The sequence below is a fragment of the Trachurus trachurus genome (assembly GCF_905171665.1).
Source record: "Trachurus trachurus genome assembly, chromosome: 15".
In the NCBI taxonomy this organism is placed as follows: domain Eukaryota; kingdom Metazoa; phylum Chordata; class Actinopteri; order Carangiformes; family Carangidae; genus Trachurus; species Trachurus trachurus.
The window spans coordinates 22,048,574-22,070,825 of record NC_139906.1 but is presented as its reverse complement, the minus strand read 5'-3'; the positions used below and the strand labels follow the sequence as shown (position 1 = coordinate 22,070,825).

The following is a 22,252-nucleotide window of genomic DNA, read 5'->3' as shown; positions in this document are numbered from 1 at the left end:
TTTTTTGTTTTTAAGCATGCCTCTTACATTTCTCACAGTTGAAATTCAAGTCCAAAATTGTTTAGCTATTGTTTGCTTGGTTTTCTCTTGTCATGGTAATATAATAAATATGTTGTTCTTGTCTGAACGACTGGCAGTGCTGAATTTTCCAACCGCAAACCTTTCAATGGGATACAGAACTTTATAATGTTATGACAATTATTTTTTCCATTTTCATTAAGAGTGTGTGTTCTGTCAACACTGCAGCCACAAAGGTTAATTACTGTTATTACATTTTGATCAGCAGCGGTATGTCTGAATCTGATGTTATGCTTGTGTTGTCTATTTAGGTGTGATCATTTATCATTATGACTGTGGAAGATGGTTAATTAGTGCGTAAAATGATGACTACATGAAAAATGTACTAGGAGTGGTAGTGTGGAGACTGTGTGGCGGTTGATGTCTTTGGGTTAAGACTCCAGTAAACCCTGTCTGCACGGCAGCAAACAAAGAGGGGTGATCAGAGACAAAACAGTCATTAGCTTCCTGTAATGAGGGAGAATAGTACAGCAGCAATGTGTGTGTGTGTGTGTGCGCGCGTGTGAATGTGCTTGAATGTAACCTGTGTTATGGGTGTAGGTCAGGGGATTCCCAATCATGTCCTGTAGGTCCTATGAATGAAAATGCCTTATACTCGTGCTCAGTCAATGATGTTTGCATTATTTCTATTGTGTAGAAATTGTTGCTGCTGTGCTGTACAGATGCTTGCTCCTGTGTGTCATTTTCATTACAATAAATATAAACATAAATCTTTGAAATGCACTCCTGTCTTTGAGCCTCTCAATTTAGACGTGCTGTAGCGTCCAGCCCACAATTTCTAATTCTAACAAGTAGTATAACATATTATCCGTTACTGCCCTCTTGTGGACAAAAGTAACAAGACAACAAGTAGTTGAAACAGTCGACTGGCATCCCGGTGATCTACACTTTATCTACTGGCAATATGGGTTATTTTAGTTACGCAAATAGAGGATTTTAAATTTATAGCCTAGTATTTTCGGTCATGATCACCTAGGCTATGTTGGCGGCCTGTAACGATAAATAAAATGTGATGTAGCCTACTGATATAGTTGTTCATGTGCGCCCTAATCCTAAAATATGGATATTTACCGACCGTTATAATAGTTGCAGCTGCATGACTTGATTCAATGTTATGCTTTGATTTTTCACAGTTGTTTCACTGTCATAAGAAAAATTCCATATTGTGTTGAAAAAAATGTCTGTGTACCAAGTTTTCTAATGTGAAAAACTAATATTGGGGCGCAATACTATAAATTCTGGTGAAAATAAGAATATAAGAATCATTATAACACTATTTAAAAAAAAGTGTGTGTGTGTGTGTGTGTGTGTGTGTGTGTGTGTGTGTGTGTGTGTGTGTGTGTGTGTGTGTGTGTGTGTGTGTGTGTGTGTGTGTGTGTGTGTGTGTCTGTGTGTGTGTGTACTTTTAATAGCCTCTTTCACATACATACAGGTATTTACACAGATACACTACAAGAGAATGGATTTGTTATTTTAATAGCCTCTGTGATCTAGGTAATTTTAGCAACAGGATTCATGCACAGCTTCAATGGGGATCAGATGGGAACTCACTACGGACTGACATAAGCAATAAATTTACAAATTACAGTTGGGAGATTTATATAGCCTACTACCAGCAGTTTGCGTCACGACTTGTCGAGAGTTTCCATGCTATCAACCTCTAAAAGCTGAGCCCTGGAAAGTCACTTCGTATGCATTCACGCAAGTCCCAGTCTTTGGAAAACCACTGTCTCACAGTCGGGCTCTACCGCTTGACATGTGGATGTGTCTGAGGGTCCGTGAAGGCAGCATCACACCCTAATTTTCCCAACATCCGGGCTCTTTGGAGCGAACCACCAGTGAGTGTGGAAAGTGGGTAAGGAGGGCAGCGGAGAGCGGCAGAAAGGCGGCGGACTGATGACAGCTGTCAGTGTGGACAAAAACACCTCTGATCCCTGAAGAGAAGCCCGATGGCTCTCTCCTGAAACCCGCGGGACAAAAAGGGACAACGCGGCGGCTGTGGCTGTATCGCGGGGCTGTTGAAAGGTGTCGCGAAGGTAACGTTATAATGTTGGGATCGGGAGGAGCAGTGCCAGTTTGCTGTTGTGTGTGTGTGTCTGTCTCTCAGGAGAGTCGAGGGTAGCCCCACTGGCTAGGCAAGGCAAGCTAACTACTCAGCTAAACGGGTCAGCTAGCCTTGCCTCCTGGGGGACACAGTCTCCGGCGTTGGGGGTCATTGCCGTGGGAAGGACATATTTCGATAGCTGTTGCTATGGAGCGTTAGCTTCCAGTAAAAACGGGTTTTGTAAATGGTAACTTTGTAATGAAAATATCGGGAGGGCGAAATGCTAGTTAGCACTCCTGGTTAGCTCCCTATGGCTCCCTAGCAGCTGGATTACCTCAGTCAACGTTAACGGGAGAATAACTAGCTAGCTGAGGCTAACAGAGCAGTACTCTGGTTTAACTTTAGCGTTAACCCAACTGGTGGTCACTCACTACCCTCTCTCTTTAATGGACACACGGTAATGTTCACGTTGTTAATAGGTGGAAAACTAACAGGGGAAACATTAAATGCTTCTGAAATTGAAGTGTTTGTAAAAGTTGGTTTGTCCAAGGCAGCTAACTTATCACCCTGTTGCCGTTTGATCTCGGATTGTTCCGAATTCATTGATTTGCTATCGTGTGTTTCTGATGCGGTACGTTACCACGGGTCATTGTGGACTTTTGAAATCCACGGCGTTTAGCTCATCAATCGTCCGTAAGGAGCGCTCACTCCTCCTCGCCTGGGTACTCTGACTCAGCCGGGTCCAAAACTAGGCGTTTTCCCCCCTCCGTCTGTACCAGCCAGCTCCAGCGCTCTTTTGTCCGTGCGATGTGTTAACTTTGATACTGCTCATCGAACATGTTAACATATTGACGATGGGGAATGCTGTTAAACCACTTATTATACCATTATGCCACCAACTCAAGCCCAACCAGTACACATGCATGGAGTCAGACCAGTTTCAAATGTCCAAGTAATCACAATGATGATGATGATTGTTGTTATTGTTATTATTAGCTGTCCGTTATTGTAATGTTAATGTTAAAATGCTGATTTACGAAGGTGCAGGGGTCCCACATGTCACATTTAAAGCTGCTTCATGTCAGCCTCAACTGTTTATCCAAAGCCCTTGTAAGTGCCATACATGAGTGACTGCCCTGTGTTTTGCAGGAATAGAAGAACTAGATAGGGTAGGGCATGGGTTGTTTGAGAGATTACAGCGTATTAAAAACATTCATAGTGAAATGCAGTTGAAGCTGTGTCAGATGATTCTAACACTTGACTTTGTTTACATCCCATGTTGACCGTTTCTTTTTTTCTCTCTGGCTTTTTCCTCTAGGTATTTACATTTAGGCTTGTGTATTTTCTGGCTTTCTAAACCACTGGTGGAGCTGCAGTTGCAGAGGCAACATGGGGACACAAGGCTCTGGTAGAAAGCGTGCCCCTCTGAAAGATCGATTCTCAGCGGAGGATGAGGCCTTGAGTAGCATTGCCCGAGAGGTAAGTTCATACCAGACTGCATACATACACCCTGTTTTTTGAAGCATTTTTTAACTTGGGTTTAAAGTTACCCTCCATTGCTCCATTCATGCACTTGCAGAATCAATGCTAACATGATTTTATCCAGCTTACAGTAGATACTTCTTGTTTATCCTCATTTAGATAATGGGCTCTTCAAGCATAGGTGAAGAATTGATTTGTCAGTCATTGATGTTTTTAACTTGGGCAGCATCGTTATCATCATCATCATCATCATCATATTTTATAAGTAGGAGCAGCAGATACTTGAAATCATTATCAGCACTCATAATTATTTGACACTGCACTATGACCTAAAGAGAAACCTTTTAGATTAAGAAATATTGATGAAATGCATTATATACCCTGCTTTTTGAAAACGTTAATGTGTATGAAGGATAGGCCTACCAGTAGCCTAATCATTATTGTATTGATCTAATTCTTAAACCAAAGAAACACTTAAAGATGATCTTCCAAATACTATACTATACTATACTATACTGTCAATCTTGTAAAAATTTCACATCATTACATCACTTTTTAACATTAAATCACCCTATAATCTGAATTTGATCAAAGAAATATCCTAAACCAGTCCAAATGTATTCAACATTACTCAGCTGTTTATCTCAGTTTCCTGGAATGATTGTGAAAACTATTTAAAACATGTTTTTAAAAAATTGTGATCATTTTTCACGATTGTCCTTGGAAAACCTGATGAATTGCAATATGATGATATGGGTTGGTGTAAAAATAGTAGTTCTGACATAAGCCCACAGTTTAGCAGGTTTTTGCCTGGCTTGTTTGATTTGATTCTGTAAACCAGCTTCAAAACACCGACATATTTGGGCCATTTAAAATCAGCCCACCTGCGTGATTATTTGGGATTTAATTCACAATTTTATGCAGAGTTCAGTATATCAGCAGATGGTGTCGTGCGTCAAACTTTAGTCTTGCTCGCAAAACTTGTTTCGTCATCCAGAGACAGAAATGTGCTAACAACCAATTAAGTTGATTTGTAGGTGATGCTCAAAGTTGTGTCAACAAATTAAACATGTATACTTAAATGTGGATATTCAGGTTTTGCGTGTTGATTCGTGTTTCAGCCTCAGTGAGTGGGGACAGCTGGTTTTGACCAAAGAGAAACTGACTTGTAGTGTTTTTGTTTTGGGGGGAAACACAGGCAGAGGAGCAAAGCTGCCTGGCTTGTAACAACTTGCCCAGGGATTATTCCATTTTGTTCCCGGCAGGGCTGCCATTCCTTTGCCTTTTTCCAGAATGAGGTGGCTAAAACCATGATATGCAAAGATCATTTTCACATGTTAAAGGTAATGATTTTTTATGGTAGGGAGGCAATGGTGGCACATGTTTTGCAGATTGTCTGTGAAAATTTCAGATCAGGTCAGATGACTTTCCTTACAGTTAGAAGTGTAACACTGGATAAATCAACTTTTCATTCATGTTTTCCTTGGATAAGAATGCAACATCTGTGCTGTTAGAAAGTTGTGCAGTGCCTCATTCTTGGGCACTAAGCACAAGGCTCCATTTGCTCTCTTTATAGTCATGCAGGCCGATCATAGAAACATGAGTCATCTGACCCTCCCAGTCAGGTCCTAAATCTGAATCTCTTTGTGGAGCAAACCAGAGATTAGATCAACTGTTGGTGGGCTCGGTGTCTAACTTGTTGCCCATCACCTACCTCCAAAACAATCCTTCAAACACTGCAGCTTCTGCTTTTGGTTGTCTGTGTCTGGATATTTAAAAAAAAGTTGCAGCCTGTCTGCCTGTGCTTGGCACAGATCACTGCTGAGAATGACTGTGAATTTGAGCCTGCTCCGTCACCAGCCTCTTGCATTACTGGGCAGTCCGTCCTTTTGAATACCAGCAGCAGCTTGCTTACAAATCTGACAGTGGCCAAGTGTTAGAATTAGATGATCATCTCATTCCCGTTGTGACCCAGATTAGGATCTAAGGGAGCTAATGGTACTTGAACAAGGAAATCATTGACTTTTGCTCAGTGTACAGAGGGAGTGTGTCTGTGTGGGTGTTGTAGTTCACAGTCCATATGATTTTATGAGTGATATCAACAGTCACTGTTGCATGAAAAGTGTGACACACTGTCTCTTTTCCTATTAGACTGTTTTGGCTGCAGAGAACAAACACGGACTTGAGTGTGACTGGAGTTATTTGACAATTTTATTTTACTTTATCACTTGATACGGCAAGTTTTTTTTATTATTAATGATTATTATTTATCATTAATATTGAAAAGGGACTGTTTATCTTTGTAAACAAATCTATACATTTAAGGGCCTGTTGTTGTATTTTGTTGATAGTTATTATGGATACTACTAAATAAAATGCTGTATTTATACATGTATTTTTATTTTAAGAAAGTGTTTAAGTGTATGTAAGTATTACATTTACAGCATTATCTGCACTTTCTCCTTAGTTGAACCCATTGTAAGCTTACTGTATGTCTGACAAATTAAAGTAGACATCCCATAATGCAATCACTTGTTAATGAGTACATGAATTGTTTGCAAAGTACTTTCAGTTTCAACATTGGTATGTTGCGTTGATTATTTGATTATTGACCATTCTGTTGATTATTTTTTCATTAATTTTGTAGTTTGTCACAGTTTTCCCAGAGCACAGATGTATTGTCTTATATTTTGTCTCTGGTTGTTGACAATCACATAAAACAAGATAAATGAATCCCTATATTTCATTGGAACTGCAGTAACGTGGGCGTTAGCTGGCGTTAATCAAACACTCAGTGACTCTCTGGGCTCTGCAGGTGATCTCATGGTGGATTGATGGTCTCTCATAGCTCCGGAGGTGTGTTTGATAGTGAACTTTTGCCACTCAGGTTACCCTCCCAGCCTCATGATGTGGCTGTTGGAGAGCTGAGGCCAGATGGGAAAGGCTATAGATAGGACAGAGACAGAGAGCTCAGCTGTGCTGCTGTGCAGAGCAGGTCATACTGTCAGACAGCTCAACAGGTGCAGAGCACCGGAGCCAGCCGTGTCTCCTGCTCTCTCATTTGCGTGCTCTCCTCATGTATTCGCGACTTTACTTCCTTTTTCATACCTTGCTTGCACAAAGCATGTTTTATTTTGTGACCATCAGTTGGACTCACCAATCACACTGAGTGCTCATAGGAGGTGGTTACAAAACATGCGACATCCCACGTATCCTTGCAAAACAATGATTAACCGAGAGTGTGGCACAGACCTTACAGTACATAGTAAAGTTCATATTATGCAGAAATATTCACACGTTAGTTAATGATGTTATTTGTTGTTAAAGCATTGTGTATTGGAAATACAGAAACATGTGTTTTTATGTGATAGTCTTTGTATCTCACTCATCACCTCAGTTTCCCTGACATTATATCATTTGGCTCACAGTTTTTACTCACTGCCTACCTTGGGATGTAACTGTAAAATAAGATTGTTTTGTTAAACTATAAACTGTAGCCTGTCCAGTTGAATACAGCTCCCTTTTACCCAAACATCCACCATGAGTGTTTTGTTCTGTTTTTATATCACTGTTTCTGGTATTGACTCAGTTTAAAAAAGAAATCCTGCCATACAACACCAGATAAAGGTAAAAAAGAGTCTGACTATTGGCTGGTTGTTCAGTATTGCCTCAAAACTGTTTGTTCACTTCAGGCTATTATTGAAACGGGAATAGCGTATACCCGCAGGCCTTCTGTTCTGGCAGCACAGATAACAAATTGCTGGAATGCTGGAAGTGTTTGTCTGCAGTGAGATACTGTACACAGCATGAACAGTATTTATGGACTGTCTTTTAGTTAGAGATAAAGGGCTGGGCTGCATGAGCAAGTCTGTCATTCTTTGTTGGTGGGGTGTTTAGTTTTCAGGCATGTAGAGTATGTAATCAGTAATATGGATGTAATGGAAGGATAGTCAACAACGTCACCTGTGCGTGATTCCTCAGGGCTGGGTATGGGGCCCGCTTAAATTAGCCTCCTCCGCTGAGGTGCTCTGTAAAATTAGCTCCTGTTCATATTCTGACTCAGTTGGGGGCAAATTGTGTGATGACTACTCTGTTTTTCCCCTCAGAGAGGCTTTTACTGGGCTCAGTTTAGCTCTGACTTCGACTTGTTTGTACTTGGTGAGGTTCAGCTAGTTGTTGTTAAATCCTATCCCATGTTTATTGACCGAGCAGAGCCAAATAGCTGCGAGTCGCGCTCGCTTCTTCCTTGGTACTGTACCTCTCTGTCAGTTTGTTTTGCGCGCTGTTGGCATCTGCCTCGTCAGGGCTTTAAATGAATCCTCCTGAAACTGATGGTTAACACATGTTGTCGGTGATGAGCCGTCCCAAGCGCTTGCTCGCTGTGGACGGGATCACAGAGCGCACACAGGGAACTGTTCACCGGGGCAAACTGCATCTGGCCTCCAGAATACTGCCCGTCCATGGTCAACATACAGGCTGCAGTTTGTGGCGGTGCTGACTTTTTGTGATATTAAACATATTGTATGTTTCTTTTTCAGTTTTGTCTATTTACATCATTATCACATTTTTTAATTTTTTGTTTTATTATCTAAATAATAAACCACACCATGCAGCTCTATGATTGGATCAACCTCATTTTCAAAGGCTGGGATAATTTGGTTCCAGCTAGTAGAAGAAGCTGAGCTCTCATAGGCCTTGACAGTGGTGCTTGAAATGAAATGCAGGCATGTGAACATTTTCCACTGTGTCTTTTCCCTTACAGGAAGTGGATGGCTTTAGCAGCCAAATACACTCATGTAAATTGTGTCTTTTTTTTCTGTTTTTTTTTTGGAGAGTGAAGCTATCCCCTTCCTTGAACTCATTGGGCATGTCCTCCCTCAGAGAGGAACCTTTACCACTTTCCATTCATGGCTGACAAGTGCGTTCATGTTGTGTCTCACAGGCGGAGGCGAGGCTGGCAGCGAAGAGGGCGGCTCGGGCGGAGGCCAGGGACATTCGAATGAGGGAACTCGAACGGCAGCAGAAAGAGGTATACAACACAAATTGGACCCGAAGTCCTGGCAAAGATGGACTGTGACCATGATTCAGCTCAACAAGCAGACAGATCAACTCTACCATGGATGTGGAAATATGCCTTTCTCCCGTAATCCTATTGTTGTTTCTTCATTACATATTCCCTGGGTAGCTACTACAATAACTGATTTGGTTTTTTGCAAGCTGTTCATCTGCATCCATTGTCACCGGTGCAGAGGAGCTGTTTGGCTCCACGTCTTGCAGAAGACATTTATTAATAAATCTGACATTGCTAACAGAAAAAAAAACAAAAAAACCCTAGCCACAGGAAGAAAAATATAAATGCTGCATGTCCACAGATGTTCACCAAATATCTATTCTTGTGTCAGTGTCACCCCCCTTTTTTTTTTTTTTTTTTGACATTTTCAGTTATGATTGAAGTATGATTGTATGTTTTTCCTGGCACTTCTTCCCTCTGTCCAGCTTTCTCACCACTCATCTGGCAGTAGCAACAGAAAATGGGGTCAGATCCACCAGTGGATGGTAGGAGAGCAAGAGAGTGTCGCAGCCTCACCGTCCACTAACAGCCTGTTGTGTGGGATTGAGCCCCAGTCAGCCCTGACCGTTTAGCTACACTTGACTCACAGACTACGCTTGTACCTCACTGTGGAAATATGCCTCACTGCAGAAATATCCCCCAAGAGTGTTATTTGCTTTGGAGACACCGTAATCTTTGACTGTGTGTATCTGTAGAGGCTTTGGCCTTTGACTTTATTTAGAGTGGGTGAGTCTGCATGCAAGTAGGTGGTTTGGACATTTAGCCGTAACTGGGAATGACGGACGGTTCTGAAATGTTAATGGAGCAGCGTTGCATGGAATTAATCAGATGTGTGTTGGTGTTTTGCCTCAGTCAGGAGAAAAATACAGTAGGTTTTTACTGCGCACTGTCACGTTGCTTCTTTTTTTTTTTTAAACAGATGAGACAAAAATGTGCAGTATATTAGCTGCTGTTGTGTATCATTAATCTTGCTGCTGCGCTTAAGGAGAATAACATTTGCGAATGTTTATGACATCCAGTTGGTTATAAACATGATGACAGAAGTTGTTTTTGCGTGGTTTGGGGCTTTTGCATAGCAACTGTTAAGCATTTCATTGACCTTATTTGCCCTTTGTGATTGAGCCTCTCTCCACTTTCACCAACTTTCCCCCCCTGACTCCAGGCTGACACAGAAAAAGCCAGATCCACTAGTAGTAGTAGAGCCAGCAGTCATCACCGCCGGGTCTGTATCTCCCCCACACACTTCCTCTTTGTCTGTCTGCATTTCCTTTCTTCTCTCTCCTATAATCCCGCAGTTAATCTCTCATCACACATGTTCCTCTCTGTCTGCTTTTCTACTGTGACTCTATGTTTCCACATTAACAGGGGCTGGATGATGATGTCATGTCAGTCCGCAGCTACAGGGTGCGTACATAATACACCTCTGCCAGCCCTCATAGGGGCACGTTAATGTGTGAAAGCTCATGTTGAAGTAATACATTAGGATGAAATACGATTTGGGGTCATTACATACTAAAAATGTCCTTGGGAAGTTTCACCTCAATGTTTGTCTTTGTTTTGTTTCTTTACTTTGAAGTCTACTTCGTCAGCAGTACGTGACTTGGGCTCTAGTAAAAGTCGATCCGGTTCCCGTAAAAGAGACGGCTTGGTGCGTTACGTGTGCATGTGTGTGTGTGATGTATATTTGTGTGAGTTTGGCAACAGGTTTAATACCAGGATTCTCAGCATGTAACCAGAGTTCAGGTCTGGTGATCTTTATTGTGTGAAGCACAACTAACTCAGTCATTCAACAACAGCCAGAATATGTTTTTCGGATAAATCCGCAGAGTGGGTTTTACCTGCATGGAGACGTAGCACTGGATTTCCTCCCTGTCTCATCCTTGAAAGTGTTGCTGTGTGATTCTGATGGATTGACGTTGACATCTGAGGAGCATTTTCATTTCGTACCTCCAAATCTTTCATTGTTGTGCTGACGATTTGCACCCTGACGAGATATTTTAGCAGTTGTCAGCTAGGGATCGAAATATCAAACAACACTGTGGACACAATGAGCTGCCACTGGCGACAGCCGGGTTATGTTGGCGGCATTTGTTCCAACAAACTGACAAATGTTTTTGTTCCATCACTGTGGCTTTGGCAGCGTGAAGGAAAATAAACAGTTTGCTTTGTCAGTTGTGTGGGATTATTTAACCTATTGCACAACTAACTCGAGTCTTAATGAGGCGCATGCAGTGTGTTTTCCTGATGCAGACCTGAGACCTGGCCTAACCAGCTGTGCTCAGATGTTTGTTTGTCTTCTGATCATAATCCTGATGACTCCTGTTCTCCCATCAGGCCGATGGCCTCTCCAGTAGCTCCACCCTCAAGAGCTCCCGCTCCACTGTATGTATACGCGTGATGATCATTCAGTTACCTCTATGCAGTTATCTTCTAGCCCTTTGTCTCATTTTAAGGTGTCTTTTTTTTTTTTTTTTTTTTACATTTGTCTGGACTGAACAGAGTTCTGTGTACAATGACCTGCACGGCTATAAAAAGTCTTCATCCTCGAAGAAGGACCTGCTGGTCAGTTGCTATCTGTGCTGTAGCCTCAAGCATGGAGGCAGTGTAGACTAACAACGTTGGTTTGTGGTGATTTACCGTTGATCGACTTATCCCCCCCTCCCTCTGATAAAACCAACTATTTATTACAGTCTGAAATGTCACATAGAGGATGAATGTGTCTGAAATAGATGTTAGATGTTAGTCTGGCACGTGAGGAGAAAATTTGTCACGTCAGAGTTTGTTTGAGGTCATATCATGTTGCTACTCTTCCAGACTGGTCTGTACCACGATCAGAGGAACTACACCAGCCTAACGAAGACCAAAGCTCCATCTTCACTCTCCACTTCCACCTATCAGCCTCGGGTCAGTCGTCCTCTGAGTGCCGTCCAGCTTTTAGCAGTTTGATACACGGGCTGACAGTAGAAGGACACCAGCCTACTCCTATCTGCATGCATCTAGTTTATTATACCACATTTATATGTCTTTGCATAGATGTTACATAACTGCAATAAGGGCTATTGGGTTTTTTTTGTCATAAAAACATCAAAGCAAAGAGATAAATGTATCTATTGTAGGCTACATAATGTTGCATATGAAGCCAAGCCGTGACTGTGTGATGGAGATATCCATCCACTACTAAACAGTTCTTATGATCATTTGAATTCATGTAAATTGCTTGCAGACTGACAAAGGCGGCGCTCTGCCAGCACTTTAAACCGTCACCTCACCTGACTCCCCCGCTCAACACTTTTGGCTGAAGGCCCTTAATGCTACCGAGTCAGCAAAACATTCATCCTGTTTCCACTCTTCTCCAGCTCTCTAGTCACTCTGCACTTCACATTCTGGCTACAGCCCTCTTCTGCCCTCTGAACTGACACCACCACCCCCACCCCCCTCCTCCCTTCCTTGCCCCCCCCCCCCAACCGCCACCCCCACCACCTCCTCCTCCTCTCTCGACAGGCCAACACTTCCTTGGCCAACACTTCCTTGTCCTCCACCACTGGCACGGGGCTGGCTCGCAGCTACAGCACGGTCAGTTTCTGTTCGCCGGGTGGCCAGCATCTCTCTGCATGCCTCTAGTTACCTTCAGAAGTAAACCAGAACCCCCCTCCCCTCTTTATCTCTCTCTCTCTCTCTCTCTCTGACTCTCACTCTCTCTGTCATGGCCACATACATCTGATAGGATGCCGAGGCACTTATATTTAGCTCCTGGACACTCTGATCGGTGTCCAGAGATTTGTGCTTCACTCAGATAAGGCAGTATTTTATGTGAAGCCTTTTGTTGCACGACTGAAACAAATTGATGCTGGAAATCCAAGAGTCTTTCTATTTATTGCATGGCACAGAGACGGCCTTTTTCTACCCAACCTACTTAGCTTGTGTGTCCAAAGATTTATGCTCCCTCTCGTGTTTTGCTGAGTCCGGCATTGTCTCCCACGTGTGCCCTCAGGCCTCTATTTATGACGACACTGGTCTTTACGGCTCGGGCCACAGTTCAAGAGCTGTAAGTCTCCTGGATGTTTGACAAACAACATTGCAGCAATGTCACCGCCACAGCTGCGCAGTGTTGCGCCTGTGGCCTCACGTCTGTCTTCATGTTAATCCCTGTGTCCTGTCCTCCTCCTCCTCCTCCTCCTCCTCCTCCTCCCACCCGCAGCCCTCTGAGTACAGCTGGTACTCCTCTGGAGCCAGCTCAACCCGCAGCAGCCCTGTGGTGAGCACCTTACAACCACCGCCACCCTGCATGATGTCAGCTAACACCACATGCAGACACAGACTCTAACAGGCTCCCCGTCGCCTCCTCCTCTGGACGATGTTGACCACACATACCAGACGGCCTACAGCTTGTTTTAGAGACCAGCATCCTTGACTGGAGTGTGTGTGAGAATAAGAATTTCTTCTGCCGTGCTGTGTAGGCTAAGATGCTGTAGCTAGGTTGTAGGGCTGGGACGATATGCTTTTCTCCCGATTCGATTCTTCTATGAGTTTTTGGATGCCGATTCGATTTAAATTGCGATTCTACAATATTGCCGATTTTCTCGATTTTTAGTGCAGTGAAACAGTTGAATGATTATGATTGTCTACAGACTATTCCAGGAACCATATTTCAAATACACATCACATGTAAGTCAGTTTTTAAGATTTATTCAGCAGCAATATATATGTTCACTCTCTTTTCAAAAGCCTGGACTGCATAAAAGAGGCAAAAATAAAAGAGTATAGAAAAAAACAGGCTTCTGAAACCTTTCGACAAAATGAGATATAGACTGAGGTAAACTGCTACATTTTAACATTTATCTGCACACAAATACTGTAGGAGCATAAAAGAACATAAACCCTTTTCAAAACCTGGACTCTCTGTATGTAAAAAAGGCAAACAAATGCACATTGCACAATATATTGCTACATCAGACTTACCGTACTTCCAGTCGGTGTATCGGACTAAATGATCCAAATTGCATGAGTCGGCAATACTCATAGTGTAAACCATGAATGTGTTGAATACAGGGGCTGCTACTGGATGTCTACGGGTTGCTATTTGAACATGATGTGTGTGTCAGAGAAAGCCTTGGGCATGCAGCTACCCTCTTACTTTTAATTTCTCATTATGTGTGTCTTTGTGTGTGTGTGTGTGTGTGCGTATTCCCGTCAGAACTCCTCAGATGATGACACTGTCAGCAGCGTGTCCCAGGATCGTGCCGGCAGAGGCCGCAGGGACAGTGTGGTGAGCTGTAGGGACGGGGGGCTGCACATAATCTAGACTGATGCTCACAGTAGTTGATGGTCAAGTAATGAAAGTCGTTTTTCAGCTGCTTCTATTGATGTACTGTGTGAGAGTAACAGGTTTGTAGCTATCGTACATTTTTAATGCCTCAACCGTGAAGGCTGATCTCCTCTGGCTCTGTATATCACTGTTTTTCTTCTGTCCTTTTCCTCTTTGATGATTATTTCTCTTTGGTCTGTTTTATTATTTATCTCTTTGCCTTTCATCTTTACCCTGTGTATGTGTGTGTGTGTGTGTGTGAGCAGTCGTCTGACTTCTCAGACATTAGCGAGTCGGCTGCTGATTATTTCAGCCGCTCCAACCGAAGAGGCAGTATTGTCTCTGACCTCGATGATTTGAGCATTCCAGACCTGGACGCTGTAAGTGGACGAACTAAGCTCACGACCGTGGGCTGCCTGGGAAATGCAGTGCTGCACCAATGATGGATGAATTATGATGCATGACTACTAGTCACTTTTAGTTTAGTTTTTTTTTAAACTAATCCCACATCCTGTGTTTGAGGAGAGCAATATAAAGAGTAGCTGAAGTAGCTCTGACTCCAGTGTGAACCAGCATGGACTGAGTAAACATATCATTTTAGAAGGAGTGGTGTGATTCATTCATTGTTTCATTTGGTTTGTCAACTCTGTGAACATGCAGCATTTATCTCTGACTCACATGAGCTCCTGCACTGACTCTCTGATGTGCAGAGAAAGGACACAGCTCGAAGCATGACCACAGACAGTATTGCATGCTACTGGGAATGGTGTGCAACTAATTCTACAGCACATTTTCTTTCTGTTTCAGCTGGATGAAAAATGTGACAAGCAGTATACAGATTATAGTCGGGTGAGTGCACCATTATTTTGTTGTTTTACTTCATGAAATATCGTAAACAGGCACTTGTGTAGCTTCTCCTCCACCCCGTTCACTTCAAAGTAGGGATGTCACAATTCATTGTGGTATTAAACGCCACAATTAATTGATCGCAAAGATTCCTAAATACCGTCACTTTCCAAAAAAAGATTATGTATGAACCGTATCGGCAGATGTCCGCCAAAGTAAAGGTAAATGCACAGATACTGGTCCATTTACCTAATGTATCATTGAATTGGTAGGAATTTAAATGCTAGAGTGTCATTTGTAATTAAAAAAAAAAAAAGATTAAAATTAACTTAAACATTTGGTATCGATGACACTTCCCCTGGTGGATTAATAATTGGTCATATTTTAATAGATATTTAAAATATTTTATCATTAGTAATGTATATTTTAACTATATTTGATTTTACACATTAATAGGGTTGCAAAATTCCGGGAATTTTCAAAGTTGGAAACTTTCCATGGGAATTAACGGGAATATATGGGAATCAACAGGAATAAATGGGAATAAATCCAAAATTTACTAAATTGATTGGTGAGGGTGAGTAATATTTTACTCAACATTCATGTTTTTGTGGTTCAGTAAAAGAATTGATTGGTCATACAAGAATTAAAACTTGATGAAGTTCTACTCACAAATAAATATGTTGAAATGTCATGTTTTTTCAATTATATTATTTTGCATGAGTGTCTGCTTATGACAAAACAAAATATTTACATTTATGTTTGGATATGATACAGTTTGTTTAAATTACCCCCAATTTCAAAGTTAATTCCCATAAATTGCCAATAATTCCCATAAATGTCCATAAGTTTCCATTTTGGACTATTTCCTAAATTCCCCATCTTAACTTCCCATGGAAAGTTTCTGGAAATTTACTGGAAATTCTCCGCCCCTTTGCACCCCTACACATTAATAGTGTTGTGAAATTAATTAATGCATAATAATCGTGATAACCATAATACCATGATTATTTCTCTGACAATAATTGTACAAAAAAAAAGTATTATCGTGACATCTTGCTCACACTCCACTGACCTATACGTACATAGTTACAGTGTAACCAAGGCGACACGTCAACAGAAGTATAAGGTGTCTTTTGTACACACTGCCTGTTGTGATTGTGAACTAGTTTGTCAAGTTTAAAAAAAACAAACACTTCAGCACATGACGGTGACAGTGTCTCCCTCAGGAGGGTTTGAGGATGAAGGGGTCACAGGATGGTGTTAAAAAAACATAATGGAGTTGTTCTATTTTTCTTCTGACTCTGACTCCTGTTGCTCGTTGCGTCGGCAGCCCTCCTCCCGATGTGCCACCCCAGGCCTCTCGGCAGCCACCCTGGCATCGCTGGGCGGCACCTCGTCACGGCGGGGCAGCGCAGACACCGGTAGCGTCTACGACCCAGACACCAGTCTGAGTGAACTTAGGGTAAGGTGCACAACACACACAGTGGTCAATTACTCTCTGCACATGTCCCCCAATGAGGTGATTAGAAATGCAAATGAATGAATTCTAAAGAGAGGAAATGTTATTCGTCACCTTCCTTTATAGTGCTGAAATCCATATGTTCTATGTTTTTGAGCCGTTTATTTATTTATCTGTTCTCTCTGCATATGAAGCTCCCACAGCATTGCCTCTGTTGTGCCCCTCCCCGCTTTAGTGTGTCTGCTTTAACCGTTTTTTTTCTTTGAAGTATGCACGGGAGGTCTGGATTTGACATGTGTCCTGTGTAGCTCCTCCTCTTATATCTGGGTGTCATGTGTATGCCAGCTACACTGTCTCTGAGACGGCAGCACGGGTGCTTTGTTATCTCTCCTCGATGCCTCCCCCCCCACCCCACCCCTCTCTGATGCCCCGGTTCACCCCAACCAATTCCTTCCATCTGCCCTTACAGGATATCTATGAACTAAAGGACCAGATTCAGGATGTAGAAGGGCGGTACATGCAAGGGCTTAAAGAGCTGAAGGTAGAGGGGCTTGAGCTCACAGCATGCCTTCTCTTGTCCTCTGGGAGCAGTATGGCGTCACTAACCCTCCCCTTCCCCATTCATACCCCCCCCCTCCCTCCCCACTTCCCTCCCGTAGCTCCTAACACCACAGCCATATCTTTGCGTTGCTCCCCGTCTGAATTGCGTAATGATCCTTCCTTTTGCATGATCTTCCTCCCTCACTTCCTGTTTTGATCCAACAACTCTCTGGTTGTGAGTGACACTCCAGCATTTCAGCTGTGTTTCAGAGGTGTGAGAAGAAGAGCAACAAGCTCCACCTGCTGACAGACAACAGCAGTGCTTCCAACTAGGAAGCTCCTCTTTCACGCAGGCTGTCGTTGCCTCAGTGTTGGATGATTTGACACCTTCAACATCTTCCCTTTCTCTTTGGAAGGACACTATCATGTATTGATAGGAGTAGTTCACTAACAAAGCCTGATCTCTGTAGAGTCCGATGCAGCTGATCCACTTTTTAGTTAGATCACTTTTCATCATCTAGTTTCCTGGCTCACTTGTAGTTCTCTCTTTCAGATCCCCTTTTCTTTTTTTTGCCTTGTTTCACTCCTGACGGCGATTTAATGCATTCCAATTATTGTTTCCTCAATGTCACCATTTACGTATCACACATCAGTCCCCAATAAGTTTCTTTTCAAATGGAAAAATACCACAACTGGTACATAACATTACCAGTGTCACATTTAGAAAAAAGACAAGGAGTTTGTAGCATGTTTGTTGTGTTAAATGTGTGTTTTTTGTTGTTTTTTTAACAAAGTGCCACAGAGCCCACCTGATGCATGTAGGTGAGCTGTGCTTTAAAGGGGTTTACTCTGTTTATTAACATGCTTTTACCCATATCAGGAGTCACTTGCAGAGGTGGAGGAGAAGTATAAGAAAGCCATGGTATCGAACGCACAGCTGGATAATGACAAAGCCAACCTCATCTATCAAGTCGACACACTAAAGGACGTCATAGAGGAGATGGAGGAGCAGACGTCTGAAATGAGGAGGGAGCTGGAAGACAAGTCAAAGGTGAAATATCAATCATGTTATATGACTTACCAGAAATCTATTTCATGCGTATATATTTGTGTGGAAGGGTTGTGGCCGACGTGTTCTCTCTGTGGTTTCAGGAACTAGAAAGACAAAAGCACACGTGTACGGTTCTGCAGCACAAACAAGAAGAACTGAAAGAGGGAATCCGCCAGAGAGATGAGCTTATAGAAGTAAGAACCACGTCAGACTGCTTTCCTGTCGGCACCTTGTCAGGTGTAGCCAGGTATCTGCAGAGGAGACGTTTCTGCAGCAGCTTTGATAAGGATTGACCGGCACTGGCCCCGCCTCCAAGTCTTCTCCCAGCCTACTGCTCTGTCCCCTCTGACATCAGCCCTGCTTCATCGTCCCGTCTGACTCTGAACACTCGTTCATTCCTCTCTGTGTCATCTCCTCAATTGAGTCTTTTCTCACCTGTTTCACCTGTACCTGTCGTTTTTGTATCTGTATGTTATTTATGTGCATTTTCTCTTCTTTTGTCTTTTATTTTTTCCCCCATTCAAATGTTTTCCTTTTCTGTTCTTATCCTGCGCCGCGTCATCTTGTCACTGCTTAACAACCGCTCCAGGAGAGCCAGCGAATGCAGACTAAGTTAGATGCCCTCACCAGAGAGGTGTTTGACCTGCAGGAAACGATAAACTGGAAGGACAAAAAGATCGGGGTAGGAGGTCCCTCACGCGTGCTCCGACAGACCACGAGAGGCAATAGATGGTTGAGCTTTTTACAGCCTTTAGGCACGGCGTGCATCCGGCTCTTTTGCCTCTCGTGCTGTCTCTGCATGATGGAGACTCTTAGGCATAAGCAGTACCCCAACCCATGCACATGCACAGTTTGGATTTTTGCATGTCGACGTACTGTACCTAACAGCGTTTTCAGTTTGAACCCTGCAGCCTCAGCTAACAATGCAAGTGCACTGTGTTAAAGCTTGACACGCACATGCTGCAAAATGCAAAAAGCTTTTTAGAGAATTTAATATAAACTTAAGAGGTGAATTCTAGCATGACATGCATGTCCCACCTGTGGATCAGCTAACTTGGTAGTTAAGCCGTAGTTTTACTGATGAAAGCATCGTACTAATAAGTAGCTTTTTACTGCTGCATAAATCAGAAGAAATCATCTCCCATCAGCCCCTGTGCTCTACCGCTCCTCTTAACTTTACCCTGTAACATTTCCTGAGAGCATGTCACCTTGTCCTCATCTCTTTGTTTACTGTCTGTTTCTACATTCTTTCTGTTTATGGCTTCAAGTGCACTGTGCACGTTGCTGTCGTGTGCATGGTACATGGTCTTGCCGTAGCATGTGGTGTTGCATGTCTGTCCGGAGTCTATCCAACTTCTCCTCTGCCTCTTCTCCTCTCTCTTGTCTTCTCTCGTCTGTGTGGCCAGGCCCTAGAGAGGCAGAAAGAGTACTTTGATTGCATTAGGAATGAGAGAGATGAGCTCAGAGATGAGCTTGCTGACATCAAGGAGAAGGCCAAAGCAGGAGAGGTAGGTCCACTAAGTCGCAGACGAAAAGAAAAACACGGTGACTTTCTGGCCAAAGAACTGCTTTTTTTCACTTTTCCGTTTCATTGGAAGCCATTTAATTCTCTCAGACCTGCTGCTGTGTTGTACTTTTTACTTCTTCATCTTTGTTTCCTCTTCATTCTCCTGGTATTTCCCAGTTCCATCTGCACTTGATGGATTTGTTGTTTATAGATGATATGCATGTAATGTCACCACAGTAACTTCCTGGAGTGGCAAACACACAGCAGTCAGCATCTGTTATTGAGCACACACATGGTAAAAATGTTAAAAATAGGACATACTGCTTAAACATCAAAGAGCTGTTGTGCACATGACTGTTTAACAGATACAAAAACTATTTATTTCTTTATAGACTGCCCAAGGGTAAAAAATAAGCTGTGTGCAGCAGCACATGGTTTGGATGTGTCTCAATAGAATTGTATTAAAGGTCTTTATTGTTTTGATCAGGCAAATCCTGACACATCTGTCTTCACAGCAGGACACATAGTCTTTAGTTTCTGCTTTCAGGTTTTCATTAATCTCCAGTGTTAGGGTACATATTAAATATACATATATATAATATATATGTTTGTAATTAGCATCTTCTTTCACCACAGAAACATGGGCTGGTCATCATCCCGGACGGCACACCAAACGGAGATGTCAACCATGAGCCTCTGTCCTCAGGGATCACTGTGGTCTCCCAGGAGGCCGCCCAGGTGCTGGAGTCTGCAGGAGAGGGTCCACTGGGTGAGTCACGGATGAGATTGATGAATGCTAAATATAGGGATCTGATTTAGGCGTGTGTTTACATGTACCAAAGCCTGTAATGAGAAGAACACAAGTTCACATGTCAGTGATCCTGTCCAAGCAGCGCGTGTTCCTCGCTGACTTTTCTTCTCCTGAAAGTAAATCACGTCGGTTAAAAGTCTTTTCCTGCTGCTGTGTAGACGTCAGGCTACGGAAGTTGGCAGAGGAGAAGGACGAGCTGTTGTCTCAGATCAGGAAGCTGAAGAATCAGCTGGAGGAGGAGAGACAGAAACACTCAAAAGTGGACAGTACATACACAGACGGGGAGAGGATGGAGAACGGTACAGACCTGCACTTGATCGAGATGCAGAGTAAGTTGGACATAAAATTGCCCATCTACACATAAAACGAAACGGCCATTCAAACATGATCCGTTTTCTAACTCGCTGTTTTTGTTTTGTTTTGCAGGAGATGCCAACAGGCAGATTAGTGAATACAAATTCAAGATCTCAAAGGCAGAACAGGAAATGGGTACAATGGAACAAAATGTGAGTGAAAAATAAGCACCGCACACAAAATGATAGCAATGTGTATCATGAAATGTGGGAATGTTTTAAGTTTTAAGGCTGTGTGTCACCAGTTGTAAATCCTGCATCTGTTTTTCAGATTAACAGACTTGAAGGCCAAGTGTCCAGGTACAAGGCATCGGCTGATAACTCAGAGAAGATAGAAGACGAACTAAAAGCAGAAAAACGGAAACTTCAAAGAGAGGTAAAGACGCAGACCGGACGGCATTTTTCCATCATGAGCCATCGGCGGGCTGACTGTAACGCATCTCCTCTGTCCTTCCCCACAGCTGCGCACAGCTCTAGATAAGATCGAGGAGATGGAGATGACCAACAACCACCTAGTAAAGCGCCTCGAGAAGATGAAGGCCAACAGGAACGCTCTTCTTTCGCAGCAGTGAGGCAAGGCAGCGTCACCACAGAAGCCCTTAAACTCGCACCTCAGACCTCTGACTGCCATTCTGCATCTGGAGCACATTTCCATTTTCAGCTGTAACACTTTAAGATTTGTAGCTAACCAAAAACACTTACAAAAAAAACAACAAACTTGTAGCACAGGAAAAAAAAGAAACTGAACTGTGTCTGGTTTTTTTTTTTTTGATTGTTTGGTTTTTAAACCCAGAAGTGTTGGTGTTTTCAGAGGAATGATTCAGAAACTAATAAAACTATTAAAGTTGCTGGGAGATACATCTGAAGAAACTTCTCTAGTCACTACTTAATTTTTCAGAACTTTGTACTACATCATGTTATCCCTGAGATTTTGTTTCTCTCTGGTTGGGTGCTTGGCTGTATTTTGTTTTGTTTATTTTTTTTTTTTTTCCCTTTTTTCTTTTGTTTTTTTTTGATAAGTTGCATGAATGAGTATAATGATGCTTTTAAACTATTCATCCCTCACGGCTGCTCCGGCCCTGCACCTTCTCTGCTTCCCCTCACACAGTGAAGTGCCTTTTCACACTAGGAGACTGGGGGTCTGCACCGCTCAATGAAACCATAATAGTTTTAACAGGTACAGAATGATGTATTTAAGGAAAGGTGCAGTCATTATTTGAAAATATATAGAACCAGCTGTGTCTGCTGCGGTTTCATTGAAATTTTTCAAATATTTAAAAGATTTCTTGACAATAAATGTGTAATTTACAGAAGTGTAGACAATCTGAATCCTTTCTTTGCTCTCTTTTTTTAAATTGACATAATCATGGTTATAGACTTTTGATACCAATAGCCATAAAATATTTAATTTCACCATTGTTGCAGTTTTGAATCACAGTGGAAAGAAAAGGTCATTTTTTTCCATTATGAAATGTTCTATTATTCACAGTTTTGGATTAGTAGTTATGACTGGATTAAGGACAGAGGCACAGTCAGGAACATCCATCCTTCAGCATAAATCATGAAAAATAGTTTTCCAACACTTGCTATAAACCTGTAATTATCCATAAAGTATTCGGGAGTGAAGTTTTTACTTGATTTCACACTGAGCTCTGATCCCCACTCACTGCACACATGTCTGAGTGGCAGGGGAGCTGTAGAA

The 22,252-nt window shown here is 42.4% G+C and overlaps 1 protein-coding gene across 9 annotated transcripts; it reads left to right on the top strand.

The window, feature by feature from the left end:
• The first annotated feature begins 1,801 nt into the window (after positions 1-1,801).
• Positions 1,802-21,854, top strand: lrrfip2 (leucine rich repeat (in FLII) interacting protein 2). Of its 9 annotated transcripts, XM_083988404.1 has the most exons (27): positions 1,802-2,114; positions 3,441-3,601; positions 8,547-8,633; positions 9,101-9,160; positions 9,838-9,897; positions 10,041-10,079; positions 10,252-10,323; positions 11,010-11,057; positions 11,175-11,237; positions 11,490-11,580; positions 12,193-12,248; positions 12,667-12,720; positions 12,874-12,930; positions 13,870-13,941; positions 14,247-14,360; positions 14,788-14,829; positions 16,160-16,291; positions 16,758-16,829; positions 17,709-17,879; positions 17,981-18,073; positions 18,469-18,561; positions 19,286-19,387; positions 20,023-20,155; positions 20,356-20,526; positions 20,624-20,703; positions 20,822-20,926; positions 21,012-21,854. In XM_083988404.1, the coding sequence occupies exons 2-27, from the start codon at positions 3,512-3,514 to the stop codon at positions 21,120-21,122; spliced, it is 2,268 nt and encodes a 755-aa protein (XP_083844530.1). In that variant the 5' UTR covers positions 1,802-2,114; positions 3,441-3,511; the 3' UTR covers positions 21,123-21,854. The 9 variants fall into 9 exon arrangements, with proteins under 9 accessions (XP_083844530.1, XP_083844528.1, XP_083844529.1 ...); XM_083988402.1 differs by having other exon boundaries at positions 11,010-11,237; XM_083988403.1 differs by lacking the exon at positions 16,758-16,829 and having other exon boundaries at positions 11,010-11,237.
• Positions 21,855-22,252: the final 398 nt, after the last annotated feature.

Bases quoted from the DNA above. Each gene is read 5' to 3' on its own strand.
- lrrfip2 (XM_083988402.1), top strand. From the start codon at position 3,512: ATGGGGACACAAGGCTCTGGTAGAAAGCGTGCCCCTCTGAAAGATCGA. The intron at 3,602-8,546 runs GTAAGTTCATAC...TGTGTCTCACAG, and splicing joins TGAGTAGCATTGCCCGAGAG to GCGGAGGCGAGGCTGGCAGC. The intron at 20,704-20,821 runs GTGAGTGAAAAA...TCTGTTTTTCAG, and splicing joins TGGGTACAATGGAACAAAAT to ATTAACAGACTTGAAGGCCA.